Source organism: Primulina eburnea, chromosome 9 (genome assembly GCF_022965805.1).
Source record: "Primulina eburnea isolate SZY01 chromosome 9, ASM2296580v1, whole genome shotgun sequence".
In the NCBI taxonomy this organism is placed as follows: Eukaryota; Viridiplantae; Streptophyta; class Magnoliopsida; order Lamiales; family Gesneriaceae; genus Primulina; species Primulina eburnea.
In genome coordinates, this window is record NC_133109.1 from 13,585,071 (window position 1) to 13,597,019 (window position 11,949).

The window sequence follows — 11,949 nt, forward strand, 5'->3', positions numbered from 1 at the left end:
TTGTCCAGTGTTTTATACAGTATGTCCTTGGCTACATTGTCAAGGTTTGCTTTTCTTTTATCTTCAGCAGTCCACTCATCTCTGGGTTTTTCAATTCTATGAGGTGCCCCTTCGGTGATGGCAACTGCTGTGTTTGCTTTCAAAATTTTCATTGGCCCGTCAGTTATGACGTACCACATATCATCATCTTGTGCAGCTAAATGAGCCTGCATTCTGATTTTCCAGTCATCAAAGTCTTCCCTGGAAAACATAGGAATTTTGTTGAAAGAAGACATACTGAATCAGTTGAGAGAATATGTTCTACGACAAGATAAACTTCGCTCTGATACCACTTGATAGGATCGGTTAACTCAGCGTGAAAGTATTTAGAAGGGGGGGGGGGGTTGAATAAACACTTGCTAGATTAAAACTTCTTCGAAAGGTTGGGTACAGTTTTGTTACAAACTGACTGAAGTATCTCGTCGGTCGATAACAATCAGTTAAACTGAATAAAACAGTTGCGGAAAACTAACTGACTGAAAGATAGAATAAATAACTGAAAGTAAATAACACAGGAAATGTTTCTGGATGTTCGGAGACTTGAATAACTCCTACGTCACCCCTTCTATCACAAAGATAGGATATTCACTAAAAGACTTTGATCAAATACAATAACGTGTACTGACCCACTTCAGTTTGGACTTATCTATTGCCAAAACTGAAACTCTTAGTTAACAACTCTTTTACAGATCACAACTGATCTTAGCACAACTTGTACAATTTATCAAAGATTACAAAGTTCTTTTTCTAGCTCAAAACGTAGCCTGAATGCTACTGATAAAACTGATAAGCTTGAGCTTTGATTTGACGAAGTTGAGAGAATATTTTCGCAGAGTAACAGCAAGTAAAATGAGTAGTTCTAAATCGGTAGTTCTTCAGCTGCTCTCTTCGACTATTTATAGGCTTCTGTCAACGGTAACATTTATTTGAATAACAGCCGTTGTTTGCCACGTCAATATTCCCTGATAGATCGTACACTGCAACTTCTGAAATGCGGCGATCCACTACCAGTTCGCAGAAGACTGTACTATTTGTCGGTTGTCGTTTTCACTTTATGACGTGTACAGCTGAAAGATCAGCTGATAACAAATCAGTTGGCGAGAATGAACTGGCGAGAATATCTGCTGAAATATCAGTTAAGCTAGGTTCAGTTAAGTCGATCAGTTGGTAGCTTTTAGTTGCTGAATTCAGTTGAGTCTTTTGTCAAACGCCGGAATTAAGTTTCCAACATACTGTAAAATCCAAAGTCTTTTAGTGATACCTTCTGGAAACAGAAGCAGGAGAGACGTAGAAGATTTTATCTTCGAACTTCCAGAAACAACTACTGTTTTATTGCCTACTGCTATTACTGTTTTTCACCTTACTTCATCGGATTGTTTCCGCACTTATCATTGTGATCTGCTGGACGTACTATTGAACAAGAACATCTACAATCTCTAACAGGATTTTAGCACCCTTTGCAAAAACTATGATCAAAGGAGGAGAGTTTATTCAACCCCCTCTAAACTCTACATAGATCCCCAACAATTTTAGTAAATTCTTCTTTGAGTGGAAGTAGGGGAGACAAATAAGGATTTTGTATTCGAACTTCCAATATTCTTTTCTTGTTTATTTCCAGCTGCTCAATCTCTATCTGCTTATGTTATTTGACTGTCCTCATTTGAAAAACCATTTTCAGTGTTCCATTTGTGTTCATCTAATCGAGAAACATGTATTAACAACTCTCAACTGCTAATATCAACTCAAGTTTGGAAGAAAATTTTAAATAGTTTATTCAATCTTCTTCCAAACTCTTTTACGATTCCAACATGTTGAATTAAAATTTTGCTTCTATTCAGCTAATAATAATTCAAGATAGGGAATGAAATTGCAATTATGAATATTCAAATATAAATTTGATATTATTGCATTGAAAATCAAGATAATCAATTCTATCGATGGAGTTGACCCAAACCGATGTTAATTTTCATTAAATATTAATTTGAATTTTTAGTTTTGCATGATAATTAGTTATTTGTCAGAATTCAATTTTTATTTTTCCTAGTAATAATCAAATCTAGAAAAATCTAATAATAATTTTTAACTTTTAGCACAACACACCTTGTAGGAACAATCTCTTCTCACGTATCATACAACACATGATCATCAAACTGTAATTTTTTTAAAGAGATTAAAATTTGACAATAGTGGTCTCACAGCAAAACTAAAATGATAAAATTTTGGTTGTACGTAATTTAATTTACCTCTAATAATTAAGAACAATTTAAAATAATAATTTGATTTAACATTTTTAAGGAATATTAACATGATATTAAATCTGATAAAGAAAAAGCATGGAAACACCAATAGGATATTGGGCTTGGCTTTCCAACATCATAAATTTGAAGGAAAAAAAACAAAAACAAAAAAGCCCAAATAGGATATTGGGCTTGGCCTTCTTTAGCAACAAGGAGCTGTGCGTGCTCGGATCTTCCGTGCTGTGCTCCAAGTCGTTTACAGTGAAGGGCGAGCGAACGAGCGATTTCCGTTTCAGGTCTAAATCGGCTGTGCATATTTGATAATATAGTTGGATTTTGGTTGGGTTTTCAAAGAAGATGAAAGAACTTGTATTCCAAAATTTATTAAGATTTGGTTGCATTTTTGTAATATTGATGATACAAGGAATAAGCAGATCGGCATCTTTTTCCCCCAAGGACTCGATTTTGGGGGCTGCTCCTGAAGGTTGTTTCAGTCTCCATGAATGTGATTGTCTGTCCTATGTGTAAAATTGCGAGTATGTGTACGCATTCACTCACGGGTGTTGTGTATTTCAAGTGCAGACGAGAATTATTACAAAGGGTTATCATCACGGGGAACGATCAAGTGTAAAGATGGATCAAAGAAATTTAACAAGTCCCACCTCAACGACGACTTCTGTGACTGCGCTGATGGCTCCGATGAACCCGGTACTCTTTTTATCCCCCCTTAGAATATGTAGTGGTTAGGCAATTTTGGTTTGAATATCTGTCTTTGTGGCGAAGTGAGTTCTTAAAGTTTGCATTTAGTAACATTCTGTTTAGTGACTAGGGGCTCTGTCGTGCAGGAACATCAGCTTGTCCCAATGGGAAGTTCTTTTGCAAGAACACTGGACATACTCCACTCGTCTTGTATTCTTCTAGGGTCAATGATGGTATCTGTGGTACGCATTCTAGCTTCGCGAAAGCTGTTTTAACTGCTTTGGACCATATTGCTTTGAGCACTATATGAAAACTGTTTTGTCTAGCCTTTGATCTATTTTATCGACTCTACAGCTTATAAGTTTCGAGATAACAGAATTGTCTCTTTTTTGTTTGAAAATTAAGGATTTGGATTTTGAGCAATAGTTCGTTTTTCTGTCCCCACAAAGCTTACTTGATTTTTTCAAAGTTATTTTGTTTAAATATATGAATGTACAATAGTTGTTTTTGACATGGGAAGATGTCAACTATGATTGTGGGAGATGGTTCTGGGGTCCCTAAATACTTTTGGCAAATTGTTGTATCAAGTTTGTCAATTTTTGATATGACAAGTGTTAGATTTGACACAGAAAGCATCATGACTCATAATCCATGTTTGATATGTTTGAGATCTTGATACTCGTCCCAGGATTGTTTTTGATAAACCTTGTAAAGTATTAAACGAGATTTTTGCCATATCCCAAGCATAATCAGTTTTAAGCTTTGGAAGAGCATGTTTTCGTTTACTTACCTTGGTTTAAGCGTGGATTTTCTTGTGTCATAATGAAGATGAGACCCAGAGATCAAATAGCTATTCGGTTTCTAAATCGGGAAAGAAATATGCACTCTATCCTGTTACCATTTGCATAAAATAGATTTATTTCTTTTAACTTGGAGTTGAACTATCTTTTCTTGTTGGAAGCAAGAGTTATATGGTCTTGTTTCCATAGGAGGAGTTTCTTATCCAACATGCTTTGCACTGTAATGGATGCCTCTAATCTATATCATTCATTTAAACTGCCTTCATAAAGTGCAGAAAGATTAATGCTAATTTTATGCATGAAGCTATCTATATGTCTGTTTCATTATTATGTATGAAGCTACATGTTTGTTTCTGTATGTTCTCATACCATGCTCTTTTTCATGAACTACTTCTTGTTAATAGTCATTATATAATATGTCACAATAATGGCTTAAAGTCGACCTGGCCGATTTTTCGTCCTCCATTGATAGTATGCGTATGTATTTGCCGTTTTCATGTAAATATTTACTTTTTTCTCCTTCATTTGCTCTATATGGTAAATAATATGTATTATGTATAATCTTGTTCTCCCATAAACAGCAAATATTATCGGCCTCGTACCTCATGTGTTTAGGATTGAAATACTGAACTTGCACAACTGTGGCAGATTGCTGTGATGGGAGTGATGAGTATAATAGCAAAATCAAATGTTCAAACACCTGTTGGGAAGCTGGCAAAGTTGCAAGAGACAGGTTGATGAAAAAGATCGCCACCTATCAGGAAGGTGTCACCATGCGCAAACGAATTATTGAGCAAGCAAAACTAGCCATAGCCAAAGACGAAGTAGAATTATCCAAGCTAAAAAATGAAGAGAAAGTGCTCAGTGGATTGGTTCAAGAACTCAAGGGTATAAGATTATTTTCTTTATTAAATAATTTTTTGGTGTACTAAACCATGATATTATTCCGCAGACACGCACACCATTCCCTATTAAATTAAAAACAAAAGGAAAAACATTAAAAATAGATTTTAATGTGTGTGGTAATGAGCTTGTTGACTATATGCCCACATTCTTTGAACACATGAGAAATGAAATCTTCTTGGAAAATTTGTTTGGGTTCTTGCATACATTTTTGGCAACCAAATTACATGGGATTTGACCTAAGTGTGGCATCGTTTCTTGTAAGTATGTGTTAGAGGCGGTTTGTATGTAGAACCCGAGGAGCCAAATGTTGGAGCCTTTATGATGAGGAAACTCGGTAATAAATTAAATGGACCCTAAAAATATGCTCCAAAATCTTTCTCTGGATGTCTTTAATGCAAACTCAATGATACTAGACCATGATCCGAGAACTAGGTTTTGGTTTGACTTGGGAGACCGACCCAACAATTATATGATAATCACAAATTGGATTATACCAAGGTTTTATATTGTTTGGACGATATTTTTTCAGGAAAGACGATAAATCTGGATTTTGAATGGCATGAGTAGAAATTGATCAATAAGAATACGAGATAAAACTCTCAAGTTGAAGAAAATTCACAATTTTATTAATGACAAACCGTATTATTTCTACATAATATTTGTTGCCTAGCTTTTAAATGTGCATTGGCAACTTAAAACAAGTATGGCAGGATTAAATACTACCTAAGCTAGCTTATAAAAATCCTGAATTAATTTTTTTTCAAAACAAATAGAATAAAAAAAATTTGAGGCACTCTTTAACATGAATAAGCCTCTCTAATTAATTTAAATATAAGTGAACCTAGCCCAGAACTAATTAATTTTGGGCTTGAACTTTGTTGATAACAAGCATAGTCTTTTAACATTTTCCTTTCTATAAATCGCCATTTACTTCATCTTTCACGTTGTTTCCATCCGAACGTTGAACAAATCGTGTGAGTGATCCTTCATCACTTTGCTCATTGATCTTCGTAGGGATCACATCACTTTATGTACCTACCTTTATGTTTACAGTTTACCCATACCATTCACCTGATCCTTTTTGTAGGACCAAGTAATAGTTCTTTATTGATTGGAGGTAAGGTTATACATTTCCTTCCACTGTGTACCTGCATATATTAAAGAACAAGGCTATACATCTGCCCCCACACCATGATGGTGTTATTTTTCCATTTTCCTAACTAAAACTTCCAGATTTTTGTTCTTTGACAAAGATTTCTCCATTACTATTGAGCCTAGAGGGGTGTCAAAAATGTGTAATAAATAATTTATATCCTTTCCAAGATCTGAGGATCTGATTGAAGTTATTATTCCAATTAGATGTTGATCAGATCATATCATTTAAAAGCAGAAGGGTCAGATAATGTTTTGCCTTGTTAGTTATTTAACAGCCAACTCATCTCTTATATCATGAGCACAATATTCTTTTTATGTTTACATCTTCCTTAAAGATCCCATGTTGCCAACTAACTTCAACAGTGATTTGGGTTTGAGTTACATCTTACATTGTTCGTTAGCTTGAATAATTGAAAAAGCCTGTTGTTGAAAATAAATGTCGCATAGCCTTGGTGTGCTGGAGAACAGTGCTTACATTGGCATAGCAACAGGTGAATGATGTAGATAATCTGACTACATGAGTTGGATAGAGGAGCTTGGTTGTGCGAATTTTACGTTTCTATTCATCAAGTTTATGATCACTCATTATGATCAATGAATTTATCTAACTCGAAACGGTTGTTTTATGTTTTCTATTCATCAAGAGCACAAGGAACGGATTGAAGAGGCAGAGGAAAAAGAACGTCTGCAGAAAGAAAAAGAAGAAAAGGAAAGAAGAGAAGCAGAATATGCTGAAGAGAAGAAAGTTGCAGCTGGTGAGAAAGGTGAAGACATTGAATATGGGAAGAACGATATCCATGATGAGATGGGCGTAGTTGATCAGCATCTACAGGTTTTATTTGATGAGATTTTCCTTTGTTTTTTCGTTGGCACAAATCTTAAGCCTATCTTTGGAGCCTGAAGAAAATTTATATGACGAATCTTTTATATGATGAATCTTGTGTGTGTATATATATTAACTTATAAGTGTAAATGATATAATATCAATTCACTAGGGCATGCTTGGTATGGGAGAATATTGTCGGGATGGAATGATCATTCTCAACTTATTTCCTATACCATGTTAGTATTACGCTCGTTCCAATTAGAATGGTTATTCTCATATCTATTTTGGATGAGAATAGTCATTCTCACTCTACATTCTTATATTTGACAAAATATTTCCCTAATTTACTTGAACTAAAATCTGTATCTTTATAATATAATAATCATAATCTGTACACCCATGCTTACTAGGGCATTGAAACGAGAATACTCATTCCAATGCGATTGACTATTTTCTTATCCATATTTTTTATGAGCACAGCCATTCTAACTCTTCATTTTTATATTTTACAAAATATTTCCCTAATATTACTTATATGATAACGTTAATTTTATAACAACCAATAGAACATCAATAATTATTTTTTTTTATTTTTACTTAATAATAATAAAATACTCTTGACTAGCTATTACTTTGAACTAGTTAAAAAATATTTGATCATTAAAAATAATTTTATTTCTTTCTTTTTTCATTTCTTCTGTACCAATAATTGGAATGAAATAGAACTATCACTTAATTTACATTCTTATTTCATTCCAAAGTTGATTCAATTCATATTTTATTACATTCTAATGTACCACTCATGCCCCTCGAGTTCTATTACCGTGGTGCAGAAAAAAAAAGATCTACTTACCTCACCCCTTCAAGATTAGATATTGGGGATGCTGGAACATTTTAGTGTAGACTTGTTCTACGTTCACTTTTATGTGAACCTCTGTTAGATTTGCCAATCTCTCCTAGCCTCAATAATCTGTATTATGAAAATTTTAGGCCTTTTAACTTTTTATTCATAAAGCTATTTAGAGGTTCATTTTGTATGCTCAAATATTTACAGTCTCAATTACGGTGGCACACCTTAACTTGTTCATATGACATTAATAGAATTCTGGTGGAGACCTTGAATCCATCCGTGAACCTGAACATAATGATCATAGGACGAAAGAAGAACTTTCAACCCATATAGTAGAAGAGCATGGAGCTGATTCTTTCCAGGTCAGTCTTCTTTAAAAAATACTTGACACAGAACACTTGAAGTTTATTTTTTGTATTGATGCTCCGTATGTATTTCTCTTATATAGGACACAGAACAGAAGTTGGAAAGCTCCACATTTGATGATGGCAAAACTGTTCTTGACACTGACAATGTGGTATGCCTTCATCTATGCCCGTTTGTCCTTCTTTTGGTTTTTGTTTGGTTGGTAGATTCCACTTTGGAACCTAGTACTCTCACTGAAGTGTCCCACGAGCATCCTGTCTCATCATTTTGTCCCTTGAGTTAGTTTTAAAATTTTAAAGACAAATCTCCTTAATAAATAAGAATAGATGTCACACCCATATGCCTGAAACAAATAATAGAAAAGAGAAGGATGAAAAAATTGCATCAGTTTTCAGTAGATAAAGTCTCCAGCAAGACATTGTAGTCTGCAGAAAAAATACCACCTCTGTGGTATTATCATCCTCAACTCAATTTAACTGCTGAAAGCTGTGATGGTGTTCTCAGCTTCGGAGGTGATACACCTTAGCACTACTTCATATCTTGTATGCTGTGGTCTTGGGCATTTAGCCAGAATAAAGGAATGAAGGCAAGGAGCACATGATGGATGTAGCATCCATGCTCATGACTGTGAGCCTGTGATAAATGACTGGGAAACGAAAATCCTACCCTTCTCCGAGTTGTGCTTGAAGAGCTGATAAAGATCTCTGGGTGTGACAGGCTGATGGTTTTATAAGTCTGTTACTCAGATGCCGACTCTTATGTGGTTACAGGTTCTCTGTGGCAGAACGCTACTACTTTGGAGCTGGAAATATGTTGCCTTTGTATCAACAGACACTGGTTGACATATCCTATGGAAATTGGATATTTTTTTATTGATGGTTCGTGGATAAGATAAGTGAATGGTGTATAAACACTGCTGTTAGAAGGGCCTTGCCCTTCGCAAAACATGCTATACCATGCCAACAACTTAAAATCTTTTCTGCTTGACTTATGTCTTACCAATGACAGATGACTATAAGTCTGTGTTGTTTTTCCAGAAGAATAATGACGCTGAAGACACTGAGTCGCTATCACGGGAAGAGCTAGGGCGTCTTGTTGCTTCCCGGTGGACAGGGGAGAAAAATGAGCAACCATTGCAGGAGCTTGATGTCTCTCTAGATAAGGATCAAGAAAATCGTGATGAGACTGAAGAAACCAATGAGGAATACAATGGCTATGACTCAGAGAGTAATGGGCATGAGTATGATGATGAGGATGATGATGTAGAACAGACTGACGAATTTGAGGGTGGTGATCATGATGTTTCAAGTTCTTCACACATACCTGAGTCAGATGATGAATCAAGCTTTTCAGGTACATTGGTTCTTTTTTGGATCAAGGTTGCAGTTCTTACACATTGCTAATGCTTTTTTCATGTAAACGCTGTTAAAATATAACTATTGTCTTAATTCTATCTGATGCAACTTGATCAGACATAAGTAGCACTATTGTCCCATCTTGGTTGGAGAAGATACAGAAAACAGTAAGGAGCATCTTTAAGGCTGTCAATTTATTCAAAACTCCGATAGATAAATCAGGTATTTGAGAGTTTGCCCATTTTTCAGCAGGCATAAACATAAGAAAGCAGATAGTCATCTGTTTCGTGTCTCTCTTTTGTAGATGCTGAACGTGTCCGCAAGGAGTATGATGAATCCAGTGCCAAGTTGTCCAAACTGCAGTCAAGGATAACAAGTTTGACACAGAAGCTGAAACAAGAGTTTGGTAATTGAGACACATTAGTGAAGTTGAATCTTTTTTAAAAGTTGCATCTTAATTTTTGAGAGAGATGATGAGATGTCAATACCTCTATTTTTTTGTTGTAGGGCCGGAGAAGGAATTCTATTCATTCTATGGTCAATGTTTTGAGATCAATCAGAATAAGTTAGCTCCTTAGCTTCTATTTGAGTTTTTTATTTCACGCAGTTCTTTAATTTATTAAATTCATGAAAACTGTTGCTTCAGGTATGTTTACAAAATCTGTCCGTTTAAACAAGCTACACAAGTGGAGGGTCATAGTACATCTGGTTTGGGGTAAGTATTTTTGTGGTTTGAGCACTTCTGTCAAATTGCTTTCACTGGCAGTATGTTCTATATATATGTTCTACTAATTGGGGCTTTTTTTTCGGGTCGCATTTTATAATAATGGTTTAATAATGTAGGAACTGGGAGAAATTTGATGATTCCTATAGAATTATGCTATTTTCAAATGGCGACAAGTGCTGGAATGGCCCAGATAGAAGCTTAAAGGTAGACTAAACTCCGTATCTTAAATTCTTGTTTATGACCTCTTGCATAAGCTTCTTGTCTCCTTTCTGCCACGAGCAATTTTATTCACGATTAATGTGTACTTTATCCTGTCATGTGTTTGGTGACCTGATTTGTTTTAAATCTTTTAAAAACAATGTAACATGGCCTTGAAAATAAATATATTGTTTGGTCTTTACTTGCTTAAAAACCAACTGGAACGTGCAGCTAGAGTAATAGATGACACTTCTACAAAAGCATAACTTCCTCCAAATATACGTATCTTGACTTCTTCTATTGTGTTTTGGGATATGTTTGCACAGGTCAAGTTAAGATGTGGTTTGAGAAATGAAGCTACGGATATAGATGAACCAAGTCGTTGCGAGTGAGTATCTGTTCTTTCATAGGAATGTTTTTGTGTTTCTGTTGTATGCTGGTAACATGTCTTCTATTTTTTTATATTTGCAGATACTTAGCGTTATTATCAACTCCAGCTTTATGTCTAGACCACAAACTTAAGGTTCATCTTCGAGCTCTTGATCCTTTTTTTTTCCTGGTTTAAACCACCGATATTCGTAGTATATTGGGTCTCACCCAATTCAGAATTGCGTCGAATCAGGACCCCTCAATGGGAAAAGTTCTCTCATAGCATCTCTTTATTCATAGATTCGAAATCTTTCTTAAATAAAGTCGAGCTCTTTTAACACTCGGATCCATATGCATTGGCCCTTTTTTAAAAAAATTACTATTACTATTATCTTATTGATAACAATCGGTTGTCCTTTGTTAAGGACTTTTTCAATTGAAAAATGTGATGTGCAGGAACTGCAAGAGAAATTAGAGGCACTGAAGAGAGAACAGCCAGTAGAGGTGCACGACGAGCTATGAACAACAGTGATCTAAATGGAGAAGTCGAGTTTATATCTTTGCAACTCTCAGAAGAATAAAGAGGGGAGTCAAATACGATAGTGATAGGCTGAGAAGGAACTCCATTTTTTATCACGTAGAAAGAACTATATTACAATCAGTTAGAACTTGTCAAAAAAATTCTATCGTCTGCGTGTGTTGGGCTTGTTAACTCAGGGGCGTAAACGAACTAAATCGATCGGAATATGACGAAATTTAGTTCGAGCTCGATTCGAAGTTTGAAAATTTTGGTTCGAAATCGGTTCGAATTAAAGCTCGAATATAAGTTCGACTCAAAATATTCGAACAATGTTTGCGTATTCATTGAATTATTATTTGAATATAACTATTTGAAAATCTTGAAATTTATTTATTTAATATATAATTATATTAGATTAATAAAATATTATAATTTGTGAGCGGTTAATAAACTATTAATTAAAATAAATTGATTTTGTGTTTGGTTCGAATTCGATAAGATTGAATGTTAATCAAATATGTTTTTGCCACTTGACACTTGAAAAGTTTGTGATTGTTTACCACTCTTATTCTTAACAAGACCAAATTAAGCTCAAGATTAATATTTTTTTTTAATTAAAAAAAAAAAGAAAACCCGAAAAATTAAATAAGCTAGCTCAATTTTTTTTATAACTTAAATATCGAGTTCTAGCAAGCAAGATGTTTAGATTCAAAATTAAATTTGGTTAGCTCATTTGCTATTCAATTTTTATGTAATAATCGATAAATGCATTAAGCCCACAATGTGGCTCGGAGCCAGGGGTGGTCACGGTGCGGTTTTGCAGTTTTTTTAAAAAAATTCAAACCGAATTGCCATATGTGATCGGTTATGATTTTAAATGAAAATTAGCCTTACGGTTTTGA

At 34.8% G+C, this 11,949-nt stretch overlaps 1 protein-coding gene across 2 annotated transcripts; it reads left to right on the top strand.

Moving 5' to 3' along the window:
* Positions 1–2,500: 2,500 nt before the first annotated feature.
* On the top strand, positions 2,501–11,298 carry LOC140841283 (glucosidase 2 subunit beta). 2 transcript variants are annotated; one of them, XM_073208579.1, is made up of 16 exons: positions 2,501–2,760; positions 2,859–2,984; positions 3,122–3,217; positions 4,424–4,663; positions 6,481–6,668; positions 7,764–7,874; positions 7,961–8,029; positions 8,919–9,231; positions 9,351–9,455; positions 9,538–9,639; positions 9,741–9,798; positions 9,880–9,948; positions 10,077–10,164; positions 10,485–10,546; positions 10,630–10,681; positions 10,984–11,298. In XM_073208579.1, the coding sequence occupies exons 1-16, from the start codon at positions 2,634–2,636 to the stop codon at positions 11,047–11,049; spliced, it is 1,872 nt and encodes a 623-aa protein (XP_073064680.1). In that variant the 5' UTR covers positions 2,501–2,633; the 3' UTR covers positions 11,050–11,298. The 2 variants fall into 2 exon arrangements, with proteins under 2 accessions (XP_073064680.1, XP_073064679.1); XM_073208578.1 differs by having other exon boundaries at positions 2,502–2,760; positions 8,916–9,231.
* The last annotated feature ends 651 nt before the right edge of the window (positions 11,299–11,949 follow it).